The sequence below is a fragment of the Colobus angolensis genome, unplaced genomic scaffold (genome assembly GCF_000951035.1).
Source record: "Colobus angolensis palliatus isolate OR3802 unplaced genomic scaffold, Cang.pa_1.0 Scaffold947, whole genome shotgun sequence".
Taxonomy (NCBI): domain Eukaryota; kingdom Metazoa; phylum Chordata; class Mammalia; order Primates; family Cercopithecidae; genus Colobus; species Colobus angolensis.
In genome coordinates this window covers 78578-106078 of record NW_012123454.1, presented here as the reverse complement: position 1 = coordinate 106078, position 27501 = coordinate 78578, and the positions used below count along the sequence as shown (strand labels likewise).

Genomic DNA, 27501 nt, shown 5'->3' with positions numbered 1-27501 from the left:
CCCAAAGTGCTGGGATTACAGGCTTGAGCCACCGCGCCCGGCCTCAAGTTATATTTCATTCAGAACTAAAGACATTCTTTTGAAACCACTGTGTTTAGTCCAATTTTCACATTTTACAGTGAAAGAGTATCAAAACCCAGAGAGACTAAATTGCATATCCAAGGATGGATTATTTCAGAAGAAAAAGTCTGACTTAAAATACACTGCTTTTTTTCCATTAAAAACATATTGCTAAATTTACAAAATTATAAAAGGCTACTAATCTTACCCAAAAAATCCACTACAACTGAAGTTATCCTTTACCTGTACTTAGAAATCTTTTTAAATTAGAAAAATCATGCACGGATGCTGAAGAAAGGAGGCAGATAAAACAGCATGTAAGCATAACACAAAATAAAGTGTGAAATCACCAGTCTGAACTTCACTACCCTCCCCGAGGGTCACCACTGACTAATGACTGGTCTTTCACTCTATCTATATTCATAGAAACACTTTTTTAAGGTATTTTTTTCATTCCATTAATTGGAAACAAACCTGACATATTGTTCTATTTGGTTTTTTTAACATCAAATCTGTCAGCACATCAAAATTTTTCCTGCGTTTAAGGCATGACTAAATACATGAAGTGTTTACAACAATGCTGCAATAAACACTTCACATGTACTTTCCCAAATATGTGTTCTAAACTCTATTTTACCTTCAATCTGACCTGCTTGTGTCTGAGCTCCTGTGTATGGTGGTTGCTGCGGCTGAACTCCTGGTGGGTGAGCTGCTGAGGAGGAGGAAGCAATGCTGTCGGGTGTTCCTGAACGATCTTCTGCAGGAGCACTGGGTGGCCCTGAATAGTCAAAAAACAGGTCAGTTTAGTATCCAATACATGGCCTTCCCCCAGTAAGCTCAAGGAATAAATTTGGTTAAAAGATACTAAAAGTACTATAGAATAAGTATATAACCACATATATGGCTTTTTATATTAAATGTATGTACTTATTTCTTCCTTTGTTCCAGTCTCTTAATCCAAAGCTACAACTGGAAGTCCTTCCTTATAAAGTGTAAAGTACTATATTCCTGAGTCTTAACCTCTTCCTGCAAAAAAACAAAACTCATGTCTGCAATGCCAATATCCTCCTACTCCAAGCAATGTATTCTGCATATCAACCAAAATTATCACTTCATTCTTCCAGGGGTCTTCACTGCCCATAAATAAAGTTCAACCCCCTAGTTTGGCATTAAGGGTCCAAACATTATTTCTCACAATTTCTCTTCTTGCACGTCTCCCTTTCAGCTAAACTAACTTCTCCCAACTCCCATAACGCATCTAATATTTTTTGACCTCTATTTCATTTATCACTGTTCTCTCCACTATACCCCATATATTTAAATATAACATTCACATAATTAAATATGACATTATTTAAAATCCAATTATAATTCCACACTTCTAGTAAGCCTTCTTGACTCATGAATACTTTTTCCACTAGTGAACTTCTATCTAGTTTACTTTTATTAACCCATACTGACTTCTACTTTGCATTTCTGAACAGCTCCCCCTTTCACTCTTAAAGCCTCTGCGGTCTTTTGGCCGGGCTCCTGACCGTTGACTGTTTTTGTCTGACTCACAAGGCCTAGCACTCTAACTTACATATGGAGACACTGTAATTCTTCCAAAATAATGAACACAGAAATGAATGGACAGAATATACTACAGTTCCAATGCTGTGACAGTCAAAAACCAGATTCTGAGGACAATGTAAATATGTCTTATTCCTTTAAATTCTTTCTGCTTTAGCAATGCAGAAGAGTGGTTAAAAGCATAGGCTTTGGAGCTAGACTACCTAGGTTCAAATCCTAGTGCTGTCACTCACTAGCTGTGTAACTCTGGAGATGTTACATCAACTCTTTCTGTGCCTCAGTTTCCTCATCTGTACAAAGGATATACTAATTCCTATTTCATAAGGTTATTGTGAGGATTATGAGTTAACAAGAGCTTATGGCACGGGCTTATAAAAGGAATTATACAGCAAAAGCTTATAAAAGTGACTACTACTCAGAAAGTTCCAAAGAAGTACTTGCTATTATCAGCAGACTAATTTCTCTAAGGGCTTTCTATCTTCTGGTCTGATGTATTCTCAGAACTTACCACAGTATTAGGCACAGTTGACAGCTGACAGTCCAAGTATTAATAAGAACCTAAACTAGGATATAATAGTGGTAATGCGAGAGAGACTGATGATTGCCAGAATAAAATCGATGATGGTTTCTATCTACCACCATTTTACTTAAATTTATATCTATGTAGATAAATACATATACACATTCTTCCTATAAAAGATACTATGTTATTAGCCTAAATATATATCTATTTGTTACTTTGGCTCCTCTTTCCTCCCTTATATGTAATTTATGACAGTTAATGTTCATTCCATCTTTGTAATATTTTATCCCTCATTCCCATTGCCACATTCATTATTGTAATAAGCCATATTTTTATCACATCACACCTGAAGAACTACAAAAGTATCCTGGCCATGTGTACAGTTTTTCCGACTATAATTCAACACACAAAGCTGTGAGAAAAACAGTCTTCAAATAATGTGAATCATAATAATATTATTCTACCTGGAATACAGTACATTTAAATCAAAATTTAAAAGTCTGACCTCATCAGATTTTCACACAATTTTATTTAGTGAGTAATTCATGAAAGTCTCTAAGAAATACAAAATGAATAGACTATATACATTTCCAACTACTGATAAAGGCAAAGTAAATCCATCAGATAAACTCTCCCCCAAGGTAACAACTAAAAACATGAACAAAAGAACTATTTGAAATAACTGAAAGTCAACCAGACACCAGAGTTTACCCCAATAAAACTAGAATGGATAAGAATTAAAAGCGCTGACCTCTGCAGCTCCAATGGCAGAAAACCACAGTGTTAACCACCTCATGGCTGGACAAGCAGCTGAAGATTTAGGAGGAAAATCCCTGAGGTGAGGGTGGCACTGAAAGGGTAAGACCCAAAATCTAGGTATATATACTCTGCCCAAATCCCCAGCTGACTGTAGGGCTGGGAGAGCGGAGGAGGATATCTCAAGAAGGCTCAGAGAAAAAGCAGCACCTGGAGCAAGCTGAAAGGCCTGAGCATACATATCAGCTGCTATACACCACAGGGAGAAAGGAGGAGTAGTTCTGAGTATGTGAAAGTTATCAAAACCAAAATGAAATCACTAATGTTAAAAAATACAAAAAACTCTGATATGGCCATGAAGAGAGGATTCTTAGAAAAACTATCACAAAAGAGTTCAAAAATCACAAGCCTACACAAAGGCCATCACAACTTTGCAAAAATAAATAAATCAATACTTCTGTGACTGTGAGGACATCTGCCCAGAAACTGCCTGTCCAACCTCAGACTGGCATCACTCTTGCTAATGATCTTTGTGGCCAACAATAATTATTTCAAAACAATTACGTTTTCTCCTCATTTTTTCCTTTAAAAACCTTTGCCTGACTCTACCTCACTGAATACGCACATAGTTTACTACGGCATGCATATTTTCAATGCAATGCTCTATTCCCAAATACCTTTTTCTTTTAGAGAGCCCTTTTCTGTTTGTTATTTATGTTGATAAAAGTCCACACAAATGTACTCCCTGCCAGATCCTCAAAAGAATATAAAGAATCCCAAGTCACTACAACATATTAACCAGAATGTCTAGTTTTCGACCAAACACTATTAGACAGGCAAAGAAACAGAAAAATGTGACTCTACTGGAGTTGGGGAGTGTGTGTGGGGGAGAGGAACCCAGTCAATAGAAACTGACTCCAGGCCGGGCGCGGTGGCTCAAGCCTGTAATCCCAGCACTTTGGGAGGCTGAGACGGGCGGATCACGAGGTCAGGAGATCGAGACCATCCTGGCTAACACTGTGAAACCCCGTCTCTACTAAAAAATACAAAAAACTAGCTGGGCAAGGTGGCGGGCACCTGTAGTCCCAGCTACTCGGGAGGCTGAGGCAGGAGAATGGCGTAAACCCGGGAGGCGGAGGTTGCAGTGAGCTGAGATCTGGCCACTGCACTCCAGCCCGGGCGACAGAGCAAGACTCCGTCTCAAAAAAAAAAAAAAAAAAAAAGAAACTGACTCCAAATGGGTCCAAGTGTTAGATGTTGCAGATAACGTTTTAAAGCAGCTATTCTAAATATTTTTAAAGAATCAAACATAAATACATTCAAACAATTAAAGGAAAATGTAGTCTTAACGAATGTAAAATAATCTCAACAGAAAAAGAGAAACTATAAAAACTCAATGGAAATTCTAGAACTGAAAGCACAATTAAATAATTCACTAGAAAGGTTCAACAGCATATTAGAAATCACAGCGACCCTGAAGAGTTCAACAGAATCACCCAACCTCAAGAACAGAGAAGACTGAAGAAAAATGAACCTTAACGACCCATGAGACAGTATCAAGCTCTCCAATGTATGTTACTAGAATCCGAAAAGAGAAAAAGAAGCGGGAAAAAATAATGAAGAAATTACAACCAAAAGTTAAAAAGAATAAAACAATATAGGTACTGCTTTAAGGTTAAAAATTTGTTTATATAAAAATCCACTCTATACTCAAGCAATTTAACCAGAAAATCTACATATAATTTTCAATTTCTCTAAGAGAAAAGACAAATCAAATATAATTTGAATACTGCAACTAATCAAATTATAAAATAGTTCAGATTTTTGAAAACTTTCTAAATTTTACTTTCAAAAATTTACTTGAACCCAACAGTGGTTTTTCTTTAAGGGGGAGGGTGCTACTGTTGGGGAAGAGGACATAAGAAAGCTTTCTGAGTACTGGAAATAATCTACATCTTAATCTAGTTAGTCTTTTACATAAGTGTACAAATATGTAAAAATTTGTTAAACAGAACACTTAAGATTTGTGCACTTCACTATATCCAAGTTATTCTTCAATTAAAGAAAGAACGAAAGAGAAGAAAGGAAAGATGAAGGAAAGGAAGGGTATAAAGGAGTTGGAAACTAACTTACCTGAAACCTGATCATCTGTTAAGCCAAACGCTGACATAACATTTTTATTGATTTCATCTTGGTTTTTTAAAGGATCAAAAGCAGACATACTTGCTGCCATAACCTGAGTAGACTGTTTTCCAGAAGAATCAGAAGCAGGCTTTTCTTCCCTACCATCCACAGTATCTGCAAGAAGAGAGGAATAAACAAAAACGTGTTTCCTTTTTATCTATACTCAGTAAGGCCTAAACGTACAAGATAGGGAAATAACGTGTGTGTACAACGATAGTCTGGAATGTTAAGTATGTCTGAATATAAGATTATAAATCATTTTACTTTCTTTATACTTTTTTGTATTTTTACTTCTAGTACCAGGGAGGAGAGGGCAAAAAGAAACAGAAGATGAACAACAGCTTTTCCAAAAAAGTTATTTACCTCCTTTCGTAAGAAATATGAGATGAAAAAAATACAAGCTCCTGGATGAAGAGAAACATTTTACTGTTTTGGTTTTTTTTGGAGCCCAATGACCTATATCCTAGTATCAGATACCCACTCTGGAGATAACAATTATAGGAACTAAGGCTTTATTTTATAAAAAGAAACTTAACTAAGGTTATGATCTCAAATTTTACATTTCATTTTTACTGTCTAGTGGTCCACTATTAAATTACATGGAAATCAAGCCAACCATAATTAATTCATAATCGTCCATAAATAGCACATTAAAAACATTTTTGAATTTGCTACCTTCTATTTTAATATATATTACTTATTAAAATACTTATTCAAATGCTTACAGATAAAATGATGTATATGGGATCTGCATCAAAATAATACAGGAGGGGAGCCGGGTGCGATAGCTCATGTCTGTAATCCCGGCGGGAGGCCAAGGTGGGTAGATCACTTGAAGCCAGGAGCTCAAGACCAGGCTGGCAAAACCCCATCTCTACCAAAAATACAAAAATTAGCCAGGCACAGTGATGCACGCCTGTAATCCCAGCTACTCAGGAGGCTGAGTCACGAGAATCACTTGAACCCAGGAGGAGAAGTTTGTAGTGAGCTGAGATCGTACCACTGCACTCCAGTCTAGGTAACAGGAGTGGTAGAAATGTGTGTAGCATAATTATATGATACCATAAGTTGGTAACTGTTGAAATTGTATGTGGGTTTATGGGATTCATTATAATGTCTACTTTCGTATATACTTAAACTTTTCTATAATAAAATATTTAAAACAACAACAAAAAACAAAATGTTAAATATTATGAGCAGGTTAAATTTAAAATCATGCTTTTCTTCTAAGGATATTAAGATATTCCACAGGCATTTATACTACTGTCTTTTGAAAGACAGCGTTCAAGAATAACCTACATTTTACAAATAGGAATCCAAGTCCAAGATACAAAAGACACCAAAACAAACAAAACACACGAACAAGTAAACAAAGGGACTGTTGTTAACCATTTACTCAATTAAGGGGCAATGATTATCACTTTTGTTACCAAGTAAGTAAATGAACATCTGTTCTTAGCTCACTCCTGTAATCAATACAAAATGTATCTTCTGAAAAAAACTAAGTGCTAAACGGACTATAAGTACCCACAGCACACACTGGCTGGCAGCTCATTCATTCCTAACGTACCATTCCAGGCTACCCTAGTATTTTCTAAGTTTTTGGAAAAGGAAAACCCCTAGAAGTATCCTTTAAAACACGTCTACCAGTTATCTACCTTCCCTAACAAGTTCCTTCCTCTAATCCCCAGAGCATACCACGTCAGTCTTACAAATTGTTTCCCCTCACATCTCACTACCTACGCCTCTTTTCACTTATCACAAACCAAAACGATCAGGAAACACACTATAGGTCCTACTACTTGCTCCATTAGCTGCTGGAGATACCGCCAACAGGTCAATCTTCTATCTAAGGTAGTTTACACATCATTTGCCTCTTGGAGGAAAACAAGCATCCAAGAACCACTATAAGAGAGAGCTGAAGACCACAAGCGGCCACATTTCTTGGTGAGGGTAATCCACAGGTTCTAAATAGCACTGACAGCTGATTTGGCAATTTCATTTTGTGGACTAGATTTCAGTTTCTGATGTAGGGTTTTTTTGTTTTTTAAAATTAGAACTATCTCTAAAAATAAAATGCAGATTGTATTATTCTTATATCATCTTATCATCAGATACGTCAGACAGGACACAATAACTAGAAGATGGCCATACAAGAAAACAACACATGGCATGACTTCCAAGATGCAGAGAAGAAACCAATTTTAACATCTTTTACATTAACATAGGTAAAAAGCTAACCATAATATGTATAAAAATACAGAAACAAAGAATGAAGTATAAACAGTAGCAAGAAAGAGGTGAGGAAAAAGTTTCACCTAAATCAAAAAATTCATAAATCCATTCCTGAGAGTAGAATGCGGGCCACTGTAGCTAATTTCTGAACAGTACTGGCTATACTGGTTAAATTCTCATCTACATTTCTTAATATTTTGCAGATGGTTAAATCCCCTGAAATTATATGCAAATGTTGTGTCAGCATCTATGAATTCTTCTAGAAAAATTGTCCCCTTATGTTCTGAAATTAGAAGTGGAACTAGAAATCACTAATCAATCACCAAATATTTATTAACCATCTATCATTAACATAATTCCACATGATTAGAAATGATGGAAAATACGTCTTTATTTAAACTGTAACCAAAATAAAAACAGAAAACAAAAACTCCCAAATTATTTAATGGCCAAAAACAGAACACATGCCATTTATCCACAAAAATTATCTCGTGTTAAGCCCTTTACATGCAGTCATCCAGACCAGATTTTTTTTTAATTACTATTTCACAATATGGACAGTTTTAAACATATGAAAATTATAAGCAAACAAAGAATTTGTAAAAAATAATACAAGTTTTCTTTAAAAGCAACATCTAAGAATCTTAAAAGAAGAAAGCAATTTTTTAACTCTACTTTCAAGTCATAACACATACTTAAATTTCAGTCCACATTTTAAAATACATTTGGTCCCAAAATTATGTCAGTTCCAAATGTCAATACTTCTAGGTTTATCTTAACACAAATAGTACATGTCATCTATAAATGGGGAAAAAAAAGTTTTTCTTTAAATATTATTAAAAATTGTTTCAACTTTACAATGTACCATTTTTAATGAATATTACTAATCTAAGTGATTTTTAGTTAAAACTACTTCCAACACTACGTAATATTCATGAAATGATTTTCAATTCCCAAGGTTCATTACTTATCTACTGTAAAAAGGGTTCATGTGTCAAGAGGATTTGAAAACTGACCTGTGTAATAAACCCAAAAGTCTAAGACTAGTTGTGAAAGAATCACCCAGAAAACACTTTAAAAATGGGATTTACAGGTCCTAAACTCCAGTAGGTCTATGATGAGATCCAGGAATTGGTATAATGAAACCTCCTAGTAATCTTGATGAACAGCTAGGTTTAGGAACACAGACACAAATACTAGTAGAGAGGCAGAGGAACAAGAGTGACACTGGGGGTGCCATCCTTCTCCTACTTAAAAAGAGTTTTTACAAACCTCCAAAAAGACGTAAGAACAATAAATCAGAATACAATGGATTCAGGGTTTACCATTTTCAGGAATATTGGTGGAAGGTCCAGGTTCTCCAGGTGGTTCCAAGCTATCCAATAAACGATTCACTTTATTTCGAAGTTCTATCAGTTCTCGACGGAGATATTTCACCTGACTTGATTCAAGGGGTCTTGGTTGGCCATTAACTGAAATAAAAACAGTTATTTGCTTAAAATTAGAAGTTCATGAATAAGTATACTAATAATATGCAACAAGGAAAAATAAATACAATTCCTTTAAAATAACAAAAACAAGGTATCAATGTAATGGAGTAACTTTTTTAAAAAAAAGGAATTCTCTATGGCTAATAACTTATTTTGGAAAAAAAGTCAAATGATTTGATGCCAGACCAAATGATTTCGTTGACTGAAAAAAATGAATTCCTTCATCAGCAACACTGCCAACACTCAGGTTATTTTTAAAAAGAAAAGAAAAAAAAGTGACACAAGCTCTGATTGCAAACCCCAAGACAGGAGTTCAAAAACTTAACTAAAATGCTTTATGCATTGCCAGTATACATACATACAAATTCCTGAAGCACCTAATTAGAAAAGGCCATCTATGTGAAAATAAAAGTTCAGGGCAATTCTTTGTTAAATATGTTTCAAAATCAAACCACCAATTATAAGCTTTTAGAAGAAAACTCACCAGTAGTTCACATACTCCCTGCACAGCTATGAAGTTCAATACAATCTCCTACCTACATCAATTAATTATTGGTTTTCACTTGGTATTACTGTTTTTTCTCCAATATTTGAGGAGAAAAATAGCTCCTAGCAGCCAGAAACTGCTCTGGTACAGTAAGATAGGCCCTAGTGTTGCTAGAAGCTGGCCTGGCACTCACAGGTAGGCTGTGGTGTCCTCCTGTTGAACATAAATATTTCAAAGAACACTAATATCACAGAAGACTATCATCTGTATAGATCAACGGTCCATAACCATGTCAAAACTCAGACAATAACAAGAACGCTGACCACACCAGAAAAATGACCAAAGAACCTTTTATCCTGGCTAATATGAGTGACAGCTACTGCTTTACCAACTACAGCTTTAGCCTCAATTCATTCCTCCCACCCTCCAGATAAGATTTAGTAAGATTCATTCCTCTCACCTTCTAGATAATATCTGGTAACACATCCAATCATAGAATCATCTCTACTTCCTAAGAGCATCCAATGCAGAGCAAAGTTGTACTTCCTTGAACCTTATCCAAAATCAGCTAACACAAACCCAAGCCCAACAAAAAAATCCTTTTCTAACATATTTGTAAAACATCCTATTGTTCTCCACGGTATTCATTCTCCCTTGCTGCAGTAAGTCTGTAAACCCAACTTCATTCAACTACAGGTGCGCTCCTGGTAGTCTTTGGAGCACACTGATACATCTTACGAGAACGTTTAAGAACCTTGCACTTACATGCCTAGTATGGCCTATAATCTGTTATTATCTACTTAGTGGGTTTAAGAGCACTAAGCTCCAAATTATATTCAATTAAAAGTTTAAATTAACTAAGTTTAAATTAATTAAGTTAATATTAGTTGTCAGCTTGATTAGATTGAGGAATGCCTAGATGATTGGTAAAGTACTGTTCCCAGGTGTGTCTGTGAGGGTGTTACCAGAGGAGATTGACATTTGAATCAGTGAACCAGGAGAGGAAGACCCATCTTCAGTGTTGGTGGGCACCACCCAATCAGCTGCCAGTGCAGCTATGACAAAACAGGCAGAAGAAGGTAAGTTTGCTTGCTGGGTCTTTAGCTCGCTCTCCTTCCTATGCCAGATGCTTGCTTCCACTCGTCCTGCCCTTGGACATCAGACTCCAGGACAAGAGACTCCAGTTTTGGCCTTTGGACTCTAGGGCTTGTAATAGCAGCTTCTCAGGGGACTCTCGGGCCTTTGGCAACAGACAAAGGCTGCACTATCAGCTTCCCCGGTTTTCAGGCTTTTGGACTTGAACTGAGTCACTGAGCCACTATCAGCATCAGCTTCTCTCTTTCCCCAGCTTGCAGATGGCCTATCATGGGACTTCGCGTTGTAATCACCTTGCAATTCTCCCTAAAAAAACTCCCATGTATCTTATTGGTTCCATCCCTCTGGAGAACCCTAGTACACATAATAATGTATCTTCATTAGTGTGAATATAATTGGAAGACTTTCATGAACCATTTCAAGCACACAACAAGATAAACTTACTAAACACCCATCTTTGTTAAAGCTTAATATATATTTATATTTTTTTCAAGACAGAGTCTTGCTCTGTCACCTAGGCTGTAGTGCAGTGGCCTGATTCTGGCTCACTGCAACCTCTGCCTCCTGGGTTCAGCAATTCTGCCTCAGCCTCCCAAGTAGCTGGGACTACAGGTGTGCACCACTACGCCCAGCTAATGTTCTTTTTTTTTTTTTGGTAGAGACAGTGTTTCGCCATGTTGGCCAGGCTGATCTCGAACTCCTGAACTCATGATCTGCCCACCTCGGCCTCCCAAAGTGATGGGATTACAGGCGTGAGACACCACGCCTGGCCAAACCTTAGTATTTTTTTCATCTTTGCTCCTAACCACTAAGAAATGAAACAACACAGACATAATCAAATGTCCCAGGGTACCTTTCCTTAAAACCCATTCCCCTACTTGATTTTAAATAATTTTATGTTTCGTCCAAAACAATCTAGACTGTTAGATTTATTCCAACTATGTTTTGTTGTATATAATTATAATTGGTATGTTAGTTACATTTATAATCCTTTTATATTAGGCACACAGCAGTTGTTCTATGTAATAAATGCCCCCATATGAGGTAAAATAATTCCCTTTTGACCAGGCGTAGTGGCTTACGCCTGTAATCCCTGCACTTTGGGAGGCCGAGGTGGGTGGATCACGAGGTCAGGAGATCAAGACCATCCTGGCTAACATAGTGAAACCCTGTCTCTACTAATAATACAAAAAAAAAATTAGCCAGGCGTGGTGGTGGGCGCCTGTAGTCCCAGCGACTCCGGAGGCTGAGGCAGAATGACATGAACCCGGGAGGCGGAGCTTGCAGTGAGCTGAGATCAAGCCACTGCACTCCAGCCTGGGCGACAGTGAGAGGCTCCGTCTCAAAAAAAAGAATTCCCTTTTATTCATAGTTTGCTATGACTTTTCAACATGATTGAGATATGAATGGCTTTTCTTTATCTAGAGATGATTCAGTTTTTCTCCTTTAATCTGTTATATAGAAAGTAGTATGTGATTTTCTAATTTAAAGCAATCTTAGACTCCTTAGGTGAGCAATTTTGACAATGGTGTGTTTTAATATTCACTGATGAGTTTGATTTGTAAATGTTACTTAATATTTTCTATCTATGATCATAAGTGACACTGGTCTTCATTTTCCCTGGCTGGTTTTCATGTTAATGTTATATTAACCCCACAAAATGAATTAGTGCATATTCCCTCTTTGCCTATGCTCTTGAATAGTTCGTATAATTTAGAATCATCTATCTGTTCCTTAAGCATTTGGTATAATAGTTGGTCCAATTTCTTTAATGTTAAATGGGGCAATCAAATTTTCTATTTCTTGAAATAGTACATTAAATTTCCCTAAGAAATTGTCCATGTCACCTGAGTTTTCAAATTTAAATAAAGGAATTCATGGTATATATAATATAAATTTTTAAAGTTTCTACTATAAACCTTTCATTTCTAATATTGCTTATTTGTGCCTTGTTTCTCCTTAACTAATCCTCATAAAGATTTGCCAACGGCATCTTTTCAAAATTGTTGATCCTAACAATTCCGATTTCTAGTTCACATCTGCTCTTTATTATTTCCTTCCAAGTTATTTGAGCTTTGTCCTTTTCTAACTGTTTGAATACCTCCAAAACTTTCCAATCCAGTTTACTAATATAAGTATTTAAGGCTGTAAGTACTACTCTAAGTACAGCTTTAGCATTCTCTAAAAACTTGGTTACACAGAAGTCATTACCTACTTATTTCTAATTCCCATTATTATTTCTTCTTTGACTTATTTACAACTGTATTTGTCTCCAAAAGTAGGGAAATTTGGGTTACATATTCTGTCCAATGTTCTCTAAAGAGGCCAGAGAATACGACTTTTAAAATATCTATTCTCTGTTATATCTTGGAATTTTCTGGAAGACTTGATTTACAGTCAACTTCTATAATGCACTATGAGTACTCAAAAACAAACAAACAAAAAACTGTATTTCTCCCTAACTGCTAGATGTAGAAGACCAAGGCTGTTTGAGCCTGCTTGATTTATCAGCTCTTCCATAATTGTACATTTATTGATTTATCTTTGTTCTGTCAATTTTTCTTAGGGGAAAACATCTAAAGCTAACATGTATAAGTGTTCAGATTGTTATACAGTTGCAGTGAATTATTCTTTTTATCATCATAGAGTGACTATTACTACTCAAGTTTTTATACAAGTCTATTCTATTAATAACCAGCTTTCTTTGCATTTGTCTAGTCTCTTTTTCTAGCCCTTTACTTTCGAGCTTTGCATAATAGTATTTTATGTCTCTTGGAAGTAGCATGGAACTGAATTTTTTTTTAAACTCCATTAAGAGATTATTTTAACTGATATATGTAGTCAATTTCTGTGTACTGTGATTAGTATCTTGTTCTATCTATTAAGCTTTCTATTTCTTTTATTCTGCCACCACTTTCTACTGAACAGGTACCCTTTTGTTTTCTTTTTTTCTCCTTTCCTGACAATGTCTAATTTTTCAATAATAACTCTTACATGTATATATCATGCATACTTCTGCATTTGTAGTATGCAATTTAAAAAATCTAAAGTTAATTACAATCTTCCTCCCAAATAAGTCCTTAAAATATTTGTATTCCTATCATCCCTTCCTTTCTTATATATTTTGCCCAGTATTCTTGTCCCAAATTGTTTTTATTCCCTAAAACTATTAATTTTTTGTAACAATCAATGCTCATTAAAATGTACACATTAATTTCATTAGTGCTTCCCAATCCCCTGACAGCCCAAGATTTAAGAGTTAAGCTTCCTTGACTTTTCCTGTATCAAGGGAAAAGCTTTTCTAAAATATTGGTTTTGAAAGCTTACCCTACTGAGGGCCTGGGATCAAGCAACAGTTTATCTGCTCACATTGCTTCTTGCATCTTTCACCACCTTCTGAACTAAATTTCCTTCTTGATGAAGACCACTGTTAAAAATTATTTTAACAAGGGTCTGTGAGTGGTAAATTCTCAGTCTGTCAAAGTATTTTTACTTATCCTCATTCGTGAAATTTAGTGGAGTATAGGATGCTACTTTTCTAGTTATTTTTCTTAACTTTTTGCAACTGTGACACTACTGTATTTTAGCTTCTATTATTACTATGAAGAAGTCTACCAACAGTCTAATTGTTTCATATGTGATCAGTCTTACTCTCTCTGGCTACTTTTAAGGTAATCTCTCTGTCTTAGACATTTTCCAGTTTCATGACAATATGTCCAGTGGGGATCTGCCTTTACTTACCCCTGCTCAAGGCTCCCTGTGCCTTCTGAATCTGAGGGTTTATATCTTTTATACATTTCTGAAAATTTCTTTAGCCATTACCTCAACATGTTTCCACTCTCCGATTCTCTCCTTCTTGAAACTCTGAATAGAAATATTCTGGATGTTCTCATTTTCACCTTCTCTTTGCCTGTGTTTTTGTGCTTAACTCTGTAATTTATTTGGATTTCCTTTGCAGTTCACTAATTCTCTTTTAAGCTAGGACTAATGTGTTTAACCTATCCACTTAGTGTTTAATTTCAATGATTATATTTCTCATTTCCAAGTTACTTTCTTTTTAAAATCTATTTATTCTTTTTCCATAGCACAATAGCACCTTACTCTTACATTCTTGTTTTTTTGTTTTTTATTTCCTGAGATGGTGTCTCACTCTGTCACCCAGGCTGGAGTGCAGTGGCACGATCTCGGCTCACTACAACCTCCGCCTCCTAGGTTCAAGCAATTCTCCTGCCTCAGCCTCTCAAGTAGCTGGGACTACAGGCGCACACCACCACAGCTGGCTAATTTTTTGTACTTCAGTAGAGACAGGGTTTCACTGTGTTGCCCAGGCCAGTCGCGAACTCCTGCGCTCAGACAATCCGTCCGCCTTGGCCTCCCAAAGTGCTGGGATTACAGACATGAGTCACCACGCCTGGCCACTTTTATATTCTTATTCCTTCTTTTATGTCTTAAATAACTTTTAATTTTATAGACTATCACATATATTAACAAAAGTTCTTGAAAATCTAATCCTACTATTAGTTGTGTCCAGTGGTTCTTGCTTACATGACAGTTTTGTGTGTCTTATAGTTTTGTCTGTGAGAAACCTATGTGACCTGGATTGAGAATACACCCCTCAAAAGATTTTGGCCTTTCTTCTGAGATTTTTCTAAAATGGTAACATCTGGGCTTCGGAGTTACCAAACTACACGGATAGTTTAAATTTAAACCCAGCTCACTTAAGGACCACAATTATGAATCCTCAAGGGACACTTCCCAAGCCCCTGATGGCCCAAGGTATAAGAGTCAAGCTTCCTTGACTCTTCCTGTATCAAGGTAGACTTTTCTAAAATATTGTTTTTGACAGCATGGCCTACTAAGGGACTAGTACCAAGGGCCTACACCATGTAGACACCAGATGGCAATTCCTTAAATTATGGAGGCTAAAATCTCTACTATCACCACCAAGAACACCCCAAGTTTCAGCTTTTGGTACATCAGGCTTTAGTTCCATCTATTTTTTGCTACCTGGATATTTCCCTTACTTTCCTGGGCAAGCTGAGTTACAGAATTCAAAAAATACATTTGTAAGTTTATCCAGCAGATCCTGTTTAAACTAAGGGTCTGCAGATTATCTAATCTGCTTTATGCCTAGTCAATAGTTAAGTATTTTATACTCAATACTGTAAAAATATACCTTTATTTTAAATAATTTTAAACAGTTTTTGTTATTTAACATTTAAATTCTGATTATTCATATTCATCCTTCCTAGATGGAGATGAAATAGATACAAATTAAATCAGTAGACCATGATTGTATTTCATACTGAACTTTAAGATTCATGCAACAAAATTTTAAAAAATGAAACACTAAACAAAACCGCAAAAAGCGTACACACTTTATTTTTCACATAATCACACTAACGTTTAACTCTGTAATCTTTTCTATCTTGTCCCTTAAAGTTCTGCCTTGCATATCTATTAAGATCTAAAAGAAAAAATCTAAAAGATTAAAATTAGTCTTGCATTGGTTTTTATCAGAACTATTTTTAATCTTTAAGTACTCCTTGGGAAATACTGTCTAAAGCAAGGGTCCCCAACCCAGTGCTGCTCTGTGGCCTGTTAGGAACCAAACCGGGCCGGGATGCACAGTAAGAGGTAAGTGGTGGGCTCTGCCTCCTGTCAGTTCAGCAGTGGCATTAGATTCACATACGAGTGTGAACCCTATTGCAAACTGCACATGCGAAGTGGAAGAGTTTCATCCCGAAACCTTCTCCCGCTGACCTCCCCCCTCCACCCCCACCGTCTATAGAACTGTCTTACACAAAACCAGTTTCTGGTGCAAAAAGGTTGGAGACTACTGGTTTCAAGTATCAGACTTACATGTTAAGCCCTGAGAATAAGTAACAACATACTGTAATGTGAAAGAAAATAATTACAATTCAAAAATTCTAATACAGCTAAATTAAAACTATAATACTGTACCAGGGATAACTAAGTTATACCTGATTTCAAAAAAATAACATACTTAACACTCTGTTCTTACTGAATTAAACTTCCATCATTTGCTTAAAACATACATAGCCATAAGCTTCAAGTAACCTAAAACAACTACCTGGACATAAATAAATGTAATAATATTTGAATCAGTTATTGCTTACCTGAGTCTTTAAAAGGAAAAAAGCCAAACATCTTTAAAATACAATGAATAAAATAGTAAATTTATTAGAAAGTTTACTACTCACCAAATAATGTCAGTTTCAGTATCCTACTACACTGAATTGCAAAGGAAAGGTCAGAACTATCAAAAATTGTTATAAGATCTCCATCTGGAATTAAAAAAAAAGTTTCAGATTTGTATAAGCAGTAAACTAGTAAAAATTAAAAATCCAAAATGTAGATTGTAGAACATAGTTGAACTCTCCCATAAAACCCTTAAACTTTAAAGGTTTGTCTAGCAAAAACACATTTGTTCAAAAACACACTAAATCAGTTTTGCTTATTACTCTTACGGCAAGGTATTTACACATATCCACATGAAAAAATATAGCTAAAGTTAATGCATTAAGTGCCTTAATATTTACTAGTCACTAGGAGGAGATTCATAGACAGTAATATCATAACTTGTTGGTTTAGACTGAAATCTTTTCATTCCAAAAAATTTACGTATTTTACCAAGAAATAAAAAAGTTTCCCAAAGTTCAAATCTTAATCATAGGTACAGTAAAACACTACTGTTGCAAAACTGCTTTAATGAATGGATAGTAAATCCTTCCAGGTCACTGACCATTTTGATACTAAGATGAAAACAATCAACTCTTCCTAGAAAAATATTTATATATTCAAAACAATGCATATTTATGACCATGACGTCCCCCAGATCTCAGGGATAAAGAATGCTATAATTAGCATACCAACTGTATGTGTCAAAAGCTTTCAAAGGGCTAAGGGAAAAATATGTTCTCTAAAGAAAGCAAGAATAAAAAAAGCAGCCAGAGACAAGGAGTTCATCAGAGACCTCTGCAGGGTATCTTCACAAACAGTTGGGTGGGGAGGAGTTCTGTCCTGGGGAGGCCACAAGACTACTTCTGGGATGCTCTGCTGCACCTATTTTTAACACGAATTAGGTGGATTTATTTTGGACAAAGATGACAAAACTGAGAATTTTGTAACTGTTTTTAGCTCCTTATAGCCAGACCCACTTCCCGTAACATACCAGTTTAATGTTCAACTTTCATAAACACATTTTTAAAAGAAAATAAACTATGTATGTAAAAAGGAAAACCTCCTGTTACTTTTTTTCTTTTCTGAATCCTACAACAGAAACAGAGTTATCTCCGATGGCAGGAACTTCACCTAAGCCATCCCTCCACTCTACTAACAGAATCTAAGGGAGACAAATCAAAACAATCAAAAACTTTTCGGCCGAGTGTGGCGGCTCACACCTGTACTCCCAGCAGTTTGGGAGGCTGAGGTGGGCGGATCACCTGAGGTCAGGAGTTCGAGACCAGCCTGACCAACATGGAGAAACCCCATCTCTGCTAAAATTACAAAAATCAGCCGAGTGTGGTGGCGTGTGCCTGTAATTCCAGCTACTTGGGAGGCCAAGGCAGGAGAATCACTTGAACCTGGGAGGTGGAGGTTGCAGTGAGCCAAGATCACACCATTGTACTCCAGCCTGAGCGACAGAGCAAGACTTTGTCTCAAAAAAAAAAAAAAAAAATCATGAAATACAAAGTTGTAACTAAATGTGGAAGACAAATTACAACTCAAGCTAAGGGTCCACTAACTGTGACCAAGGGGTAAAATCCCTGTGTTGTTATAGGTCTGTGAATGAAAAATGGTTTTTACATTGTAAAAAAAAGATAAGACCGAGGCCTTATGTGACCCACAAAGCTAAAATAGTTATTATCTCTGATCTATTAAAGTTTGCTGACCTTAGACCTAAACAAAAACAAGGTAGTTAAGAGAAAGCCAATCAATGAGGTCAGTTTGAGACAAATGCAAAGCATCTTCAAGTGAAAAAAGGCAGTTAAAGGCCAGGCACACTGACTCATGCCTGTCATCTCGGCACTTTGGCAGGCAAAGGCAGGAGGATTGCTTGAGCCCAGGAGTTCAGGACCAGCCTGGGCAACACAGTGAGAGCCCCATTTTGATAAACATTAAGAAGAAGCTGAGTGCAGTGGCACATGCCTGCAGTCCCAGCTACATGGGAGGCCGAGCTGCAAGGACTGCTTGAGCCAAGCAGTTCAAGGCTTCAATGAGCCATGATCACGCCATTGTACTCCAGCTTAGGAGACAGAGCAAGACACTGTGTCAAGACAAAAAAATAAAAAATAAATAAAAATTAAAAATTAAAAAAAGAGTTAAGGAAGTACTAGGCAGAGCAATTATGCAAGAGAAAAAAACAAAGGGTATCCAAATTGGAAAGGAAGAAGTCAAACTTTCCCTGTTTGCAGATGACATAATCTTATATACACAAAAACCTAAAAACTCTACCAAAACCCTTAGAACCAATAAATGAATTCAATAAAGTTGTCGGAAACAAAATAAATACACAAAAATAAGTAGTGTTTCTATACAAATACAAAAAATAAAAATAAAAAATGCAATCCCATTAACCATAGCTACAAAAATTTTTAAATATTGAGGAAGTTTAACGAAGATGAAAAACCTCTACAAAAAAAAACACTGATGAAAGAAACTGAAGAGCTGACATATGTAATGACATCCCATGCTTATAGATTAGAAGAACAAATATCATTAAAACGACAAAACTACTTAAAGCAATTTACAGATTCAATTCAATCCCTATCAAACCACCAATAAAATTATTCACAAAAATTTAAAAACAAATCATAAAACTTCTACAGAACTACATAAAACCCCAGACAGTCAACGCAATACTATACAAAGAACAAAGCTGAAGGTGTAACACTTACTGACCTCAAAATACACTACAAAGCTGTAGTAAGCACGGACTGGCATAAAAATGGACCCACAGAACAACAGAACTGACATAAAAACAGACCCATTGACCAAGAGAACACATAGATCAACAGAACACATAGAACAACGAAACAGAATAGAGAACCTGGAAATTAACCCATGTTCTCTACGGTCAACTGACTTTTGACAAAACCACCAAGACCTCTCATTAGGAAAAGGATAACCTCTTCAATAGGTCGGGAAAAGATTTCATGAATAAGACCTCAAAAGTGCAGTCAATAAAAGCAAAAATAAATACGATTATCTCAAACTGGAAAGCTTTTCTGCACAGCAAAGGAAACAAGAAAGTGAAAAGAGAACTTACAGAATAGGAGGAAATACAACTACTCATCTAACAGAGGATGAATATTCAGAATATACAAGGAACTCAAACATCTCAACAGCTAAAAAACAAACAATCCAATTTTAAAATTGGCAAATGATCTGAACAGACATTTCTCAAAAAAAGACATAGAAATGGTCAACAAATATATGAAAAAAATGCTCAACATCACAAATTAGGGAAATGCACACATATCAGGAAAATGAAGACCACAATGAGGTTCACCCCAGTTAGGATGGTTATCATCAAAAAGACAAATAACAAATGCTGGCAAGAACAAAGAGAAAAGGGAACTCTTATATATTATTGGTAGGAATGTAAACAGTACAGCCACTATGGAGAACAGTATGAAGGTTCCTCAAAAAACTATAAATACAACTAACACACGATTCAGCAATGCCACTACTGGGTATCTAACTACAGGAAAAGAAACCAGTATATTGAAGAGACATCTGCACTCACATGTTTACTGTAGCACTATTCACAATAGCCAAGATATGGAATCAACCTAAGTGTCTAACAACAGAAGAACTGATAAAGAAAATATGGTATATATGCACAATGGAATACAATTCAGCCACAAAAAAGAATGAAGCCCTGTCATTCACAGCAACATGGATGGAACTGGAAGACATTAAGTTAAAAGGATACTACATGCTCTCTCTCCTATGTGGAAGCTAACAAAAGTTGATCGCATACAAGTAAAAAGCAGAAGAGAGGACAGGAGAGGCTGCGAAGGGTAGGGGAAAAGAGGGATAGGGAGAGATTTATTAAAAGACACAAAATTACAACTAGATAGAAGTTGTTCCAGTGTTCTATAGCACTATAGGATGACTATAGTTAACAACAACATGTTATACAATTTCAAATAGCTAGAAGGAGAATATTGAATGTTTCTAACCCAAAGAAATAAATATCTGAGGTGACGGATATGCAAATTATCCTGATCTAATCCCATTATATGTAATGAAACATTACTATGTACCCCATAAATATGCACAATTATTTGTCAATTAAAACAAAATTTTTTTTAAAAAAGCACTCTTAGGACTTTGCTAAAAAAAAAAAAAAGTTAAAAATCTTTATTGTAGGCTGGGCACGGTAGCTTATGCCTTTAGGAGGCTGAGTTGGGAGTATTGCTTGGGGACAGGAGTTCAAGGTTATGGTGAGCTACAATCACGCCACTGCACTCTAGCCTGGATGATAGAGACCCTGTCTCAAACAAACAAACAAACAAAAAGTAACTGATCAAATTAAGGCACACACTTCAAAGTTACAGAGGTGAAAATCAAGGTATGATAAGCATAAGAAAACAGGAAAAAAAGTATTATCCTTTATTGTTTCTTAACATGGGCAACTCTCAAAAATTTATTTTGGGTGCTCTTAGACTACACATCACAAAAAGAAAGGAGAATTATACCTTTAGCTAGATGGTCAATTAACTGATCACCAGTGATCTACACTTCTCTTGCACAGTATAAGTTGTGCAAAGTGGCTGCTCAACCAGGGACTATACTTCTCAATCCATCTGAATCTTAGCAGAGCCATGTAACTGGGTACTGACCAATGCGATAAGGGCAGACATGACACACACCATCAGGCCTAGTGAGTAAAATCTCCCATATGACTCTTCATACTCTGTCTTCACTCATCTGCCCGCCAATGTCAATGCCTATGGTGAGCTTATAAGCCATGTGTTGAAGGTAACAGCTTCTTTCAGCCTGGATCCCTGAAAGATTTCTCAACTATTAAACCACTCAGATTTTAAGATTTCTATTATATCTGCTGGCATTACTTTAAGCCAACCCTAACACAGACAGAGAAAACATATTAGTGATAAGATAACCAGGTTAAGCAGTGTCAGAGATGGTAAGAGGTAAAAGTATTTAAAAACAAGGATGGGGTGGGTAGCAGTGCTAAATAGTGAGGTCAAGATTAAATACACTGCAAGTAAGTTCAACAGTAGAAAAACACTGGTAACCACCTAAAGAAAAAATTTCAGCAGAGATGTTAACAAAGAAGGCAGGTTAAAGAATAGGAAATATAGTCTACTATTATAATTCTACTTAGTGTGTTTGCTGAAACATTTTTCATGCAAAACCTATTTCCATAAAGAGAATTTTGTCAACAAATGTGTCTGGGAACACTGCATACTACAAACTTCTGAAAACGTATATAAACGTATTATAATCTGAAAACTCCTAAAGAAACACTTTTGTCTTTGCTTAAACCAGCTTTCCCATACGTAGTTGACCATGAAAGCCTTTTTCATTCCATGCACACTAAAACCTTTCATTTTGGGAAATAAGAATAGAAAAAAAAATTTTAGGCTAAAAGAAACCAGAATTATATGGACAAAAGGAGAAAACAATGCTTGTAAAAATGTATGTGAAAATGTTCTAACACTTCCCTTCTAATAAACCACTTAGCAATTTTTTTTTTTTTTGAGACAGAGTCTTGCTGCATCACCCAGGCTGGAGTGCAGTTGAGCGATCTCAGCTCAATGCAAGCTCCGCCTCCCGGGTTCAAGTAATTCTCTGCCTCAGCCACCCAAATAGTTGGGATTACAGGTGCATGCCACCACGCCCGGCTAATTTTTGGCATTTTTAGTAGAGACAGGGTTTCACCATGTTGGCCACGCTGATCTCGAACTCCTGACCTCAAATGATCCGCCTACCTCGGTTTCCCAAAGTGCTGGGATTACAGGCATAAGCCACTGCGCTCGGCCCCACTTAGCTATTTTTAACTGATAAGAGAATTACAGTAACTATATGAACATCGCATTTAATACAAGAAAGGGCTCAACTACCATGAAGGAGAGGACGGGAAAGAGTCCAATAAAAATGGGCAAAATAACACATACAATACCTAAGACTTTAAGGTCAGGCATGGCAGTTCATGCCTATAATCCCAGCACTTTGGGGAGGCCGAGGCAGGATTGCTTGAGCCCAGGAGTTTGAGGTGACACTGAGCTATGATCACACCACCGTACTCCAGCCTGGGCAATCAGAGGCTCTGTCTCTTTTAAAAAAAAAAAAAAAAGGACTTTAAAAAATAGCTTTAAAAATACTCTTACCTTCATCTTTATACTTTATTGTTACTTCATCATTACTCAGAAGTTTTCCTCTGAAAACTCGTTGCATCATTAGCACTAATTCATCATAAGTAATATCTTCATTATGAATAGGAATTCGCCGAATATCCTCCCCAAGTTGAGCTTTGATGATTAGCTTCCCACTCAGATCCAACTGTCCGTTCATGGTGGACTCCAGGATGTTCTATATATACAACTCTAGAGAAAGACTGATAAAAATGGTTTTGATAACTAAACAACAAAACATACCTTAAAAGTTGAGAGCAATGCTACTATTAGATGCTAAGAAACTCTGGCCTCCAAAAGATTCATTATCCCCATGTTACCATATTTATGTTAAAATGGTCTGGAGGCAACATTATTGTACTGTAGGGATAATAAAATAAGCTTTTATTTTATGTCTACTATAATGCTTTCTCATACTTAACTGTTCATCTGACATTACCATTTAGATTTTTCTTACTATATCTAAAAATAAATTCCTGATCTCCCACCTAAAACTGCCTCTCCTATAGGCCTGTTTATCCTACTTCGAGTTGTATAAGACAAAAAAATCTTGGTTGATCTCTTTTTCTCAAACCTTACATCCAAACTGCCAACAAAATATGGTTGCCACTACCTTTAAAATAACTCTGGGGTCCAACCACTTCAGCACCTTCACTGCTATCAACTTGACTCAAGCCACCATCATCGCTTGCCTAAATGACTGGAAAAGACTCCTAACCAGTCTGCCTGATTTTTACCTTTGCCCACTTTTAATCTAGTCTCACCACCACAGTTAACGCTGTTAAGTAAAACCTAGCCTCATTCTGTTCAAAACCTTCCAATGCATTCTCATCTCAAGACCTATAAAATCATCTGGCCTCTGGTCCCTGGCCAAGTATTTAACTTCATTTCCTACCTCTGTTCTTCACTCACCCCTGCTATACCCATACTTCAGGTTTTCCCTTTGTCTTGAAACTTTCTGATACCCCTCATATGATTCAGATTCCTTACCAAGTGTTAACTGAGAGAGGTCTTTCCTAACCATCTAATTTAAAATGGCTCCCCTGTCATTATCTTCTTATTCTGCTTTATTTTTCTTCAAAGCACTTAACACTACCAAATATCAAAACTCTGTAACTTTTTATTGTCTTTTCCACTTGATGGCAGGAAGTAAACAATTATGTTTTCCATATTCCCAGAACCTACAACAGTGCCTAGCAGACAATAGTCATCCAATAGCTATTAAATAAAGGGAAAAATAACTACTGGCTTCAAAACTCCATTATCCTATAAACTCTAAATGCTAACTCTGAAGACAGAGTTATGTGTGAATACTCAAATAGAGCCTCAAGTTTTTCTAAGAAAGATCTCATGTCTTTAATTTCCTCTCTATGTGGGGGAACTGAAGGAGAAAGGACAAATTAGTAACACCCACCTGAACTGTTTACAGACTGTCCACTACTGTGCTGCAGACTCCCTAACTCTCCCACCTGGGTGGGTGTGTATGATTGGACTGTATACTTTATTAAATAAGACAGTGTCAAACAACTAGCCACTAAACACTGATTCATTACAGAATTTTCCCTTAGGTTTCATTTTAATCTTTAATTTTATTCAGTATGACTATCCTGTAATGACTGTATTTTTATTATTATTATTATTTTTTTTTTTGAGATGGAGTCTCACTCTGTCACCAGACTGGAGTGCAGTGGCGCACTATTAGCTCACTGCAGCTTCCGCCTCCCGGGTTGAAGGGATTCTCGTGCCTCAGCCTCCTGAGTGGCTGAGACTACAGGCAGGTGTCACCACGCCCAGCTAATTTTTGTTTTTTTCAGTAGAGATGGGGTTGCACCATGTTGGTCAGGCTGCTCTCAAACTCTTGACCTCAAGTGATCCACCCACCTTGGCCTCCCAAAGTGCTGGGATTACAGGCGTTAGCCACCAAGTCCAGCCACGACTGTGTAATTTTAAATTCAAAATAATGTTGAAGGTCTCTAGCAAGTTAAATAGTTGCTAGATAATAAGGGAGGATATACTTATCAAATAATGGGTTAATATCTCTTCTTCTCAAGGCCAAGATGTTCCTGAATGTTACCTATAATCGTTCAACATTTCCTAAGTATCAACTCCTTCCTCCTTCTGCCCAAGAAAATGATTTGAGACATTTAAAGGTGTCCAAAAACTCCTACTGGCCACATTCTAGTTTCAACTTCCTGCCTTAATACTAGCAGCTTTCTGCTTCCTCCTCTTAAATCTGTTATTTCATTAACACCACACTTCTCTGCAATTATTGTTTATTCTTTCGGGGTATGTGAAAGCACTCACCTACTCCCCCAGCATATCAACACTTCAAGTACTTGAAAAAAGTTGCCATGAATCCTATTATATGAATATTATATATTAATGCCCTACTATTCTTCATATAAATACCCTTCGTCCTTTCACCTAACTAGTCCTTAAATTAATATCTCTAGACCCCTCACCATGCTCTGAACAGATATTTTATTAATAAATCTTCAATGAAATGGGTCATTAAAACTAAATATAACACTCTAAGGTCAATGCAGAATAGAGTGAACTGCATTCCACTCCAGAGATGCCATGCTTAGCTTAACGCAAAGTAAGAATACAGTTAGTTTTTTATCTGCCAGTTCTCACAATGGACTTCTCATGAAGACAGTGATTAACAGAAATCTCCATATAACCAACTCTTCGCCTTCTGCAATGCTTTCTGCAATGCCTTCTGCATTCAGGAATTACTTACTAAATACCTACTATGTGCCAAGCTCTAAAGTATAATTATTTTACCAAGATGATAAACATTCCATCTTGTTTGCTCTGGCAGCCTAAGAGTAATACAGACCTTTCAAACAATCAATGTATTTGTTACCTTCTCCTTTCTACAAGAAGTGTAAACCAGAAATAACGTAAAAGGAGCCAGTGCTTAGCTTCAGTGAGCTGGTATTATCTATTCCCAGCAGCACCTAGAAAAGTGCCTGACATAGTATTTAAAGACTTTGTTTAAATTTTTTGAAGTATGGGAGAAGAAAGCTGTAATATAGATCAGTCTTTACATCCGATCCTCACACTGTACCTTCTTTATGTAGCTAGAAGTGACTTCCGTCAGACACACTCCTAATTAAGAAAAAATTCCAGCTTTGAATATAATTGATGGTATGTCCTTCTGACTGGGGTACGGGTTTGTTGCCCAATTTCAATGGATTTAAATTTTGAAGGCCGGGCGCGGTGGCTCACACCTGTAATCCCAGCACTTTGGGAGGCTGAGGCAGGCGGATCACACGGTCAGGAGTTCAAGACCAGACGATCAACATGGTGAAACTCCGTCTCTACTAAAAATACAAAAATTAGCCAGGCATGGTGGTGCGTGCCTGTAATCCAAGCTACTTAGGAGGCTGAGGCAGGAGAATCGCTTGAAACCGGGAGGCGGAGGTTGCAGTGAGCCGGGGGAATCACACCACTGCACACCAACCTGAGCGACAGAGTGAGACTCCGTCTCAAAAAAAAAAAAAAAAAAATGAGTCACGTATTCTTTCTATCTGCCATGTGTTTGCGTGCAAATTCACTTTTTGTGTTTCCCATTGACTCTAAACATCTTGTGGCCAGGAACCAGCGCTTCTTTCCTAAAGCTGTCGTTACCTCGTGCAGTCATCTCCCCAGAGTAAACACAAAACTATCTCAAAAGTAAGTGTGCAACAAAAGTTTCCTCTCAAGGGGAAATCCCATCCCAACATTACTTCATATACAGAATTCTGGTACTCGTTTTCTCTTCCAAAGTAGAGACTGGAATTAACAACTAGCTCCTAGAACTGCCAGTAGGAGTCCTACAACAAGCTCTTCTTCCACCTTGTCCCTACCCCGGCCCCTCTGAAGTCCAGAAATGTCTCGGCCTCTAACTTGTATAATACAACCCTCCAACAGGAACGCTTTTCTCAGCACTGGGAATAATCTGACATGCTCAAGGTCATATAAAAACCCTTCCTCCTGAACCAGGATCTAGGTTCAGTGGCCATACTTCTGGTTCTGCTCTCTGTAAGGGTTAAGATCCTGCTCAATTTCAGAGGCAGTGGCTTAGGCACCTCCTAAGGGGAGCAGTTTCCTTTAAGAAACACTAAGTCAACTGTAATTATTCTAAACAAGGCAACAGGCCTCAAACCCTGCCTCAGAGGCAGTGTAGCAAGACAGTAAAGATTCCCACTACCAGCGATGTGATCTTAAGTCCTCGAAGGCTCACGTTCAACACATTCGAAATGAAAATAACAATATGTGAATTTGGAGGCATCCTTGTGATGATTAAATGAAATACTGCATCTCAAATACTTATTATAGTGTCCAGCAAAGCAAACTCTTAAAATTAGCTAGAATCATCACTATAAAACCAGGTTGGGCCTCCAGCTGGCGCTTGATTAAGCGTTGACTTAGCCAAGGAACGAGGCTCCAATTCAGTGTCCCCAATCAACTTATTCCCGTAGGCGCCACTATGCACCCTTCCGAGCCCCTTCGGGGATTGGGCGCCGGCCGACCCAGCCTCCCAAAGCCACTCTCCTCTCAATCCATATCCTTGGACACAGGCTGCACCAAGGCATTAGCTGGCCCACTCGCCTCCCGGAGCCCCCGAGGCGAGCCTCCTGGCCAGCGCGGCCAGGGGTTGCCTCTCTGCCCTCCCCCTCCGCGACCTCCCTTCCCCTCCCC

At 37.1% G+C, this 27501-nt stretch overlaps 1 protein-coding gene across 4 annotated transcripts in view; it reads right to left on the bottom strand.

The window, feature by feature from the left end:
• TFG (TRK-fused gene) overlaps nucleotides 1–27501 on the bottom strand; it is a 40354-nt gene that overhangs the window by 12387 nt on the left and 466 nt on the right. For 2 of the 4 annotated variants that reach the window (XM_011932175.1, XM_011932173.1), the window contains exons 1-5: nucleotides 22789–23018; nucleotides 16627–16710; nucleotides 8656–8802; nucleotides 5045–5209; nucleotides 710–838 (exon numbers count right to left, since the gene is read on the bottom strand). In XM_011932175.1, the coding sequence (XP_011787565.1) occupies nucleotides 710–838; nucleotides 5045–5209; nucleotides 8656–8802; nucleotides 16627–16710; nucleotides 22789–22972 (709 nt within the window). In that variant the 5' untranslated portion in view covers nucleotides 22973–23018. Of the gene's footprint in view, nucleotides 1–697; nucleotides 839–5044; nucleotides 5210–8655; nucleotides 8803–16626; nucleotides 16711–22788; nucleotides 23019–27501 lie in introns of those variants that run through there. The other 2 variants (XM_011932172.1, XM_011932174.1) reach the window with 2 other exon arrangements.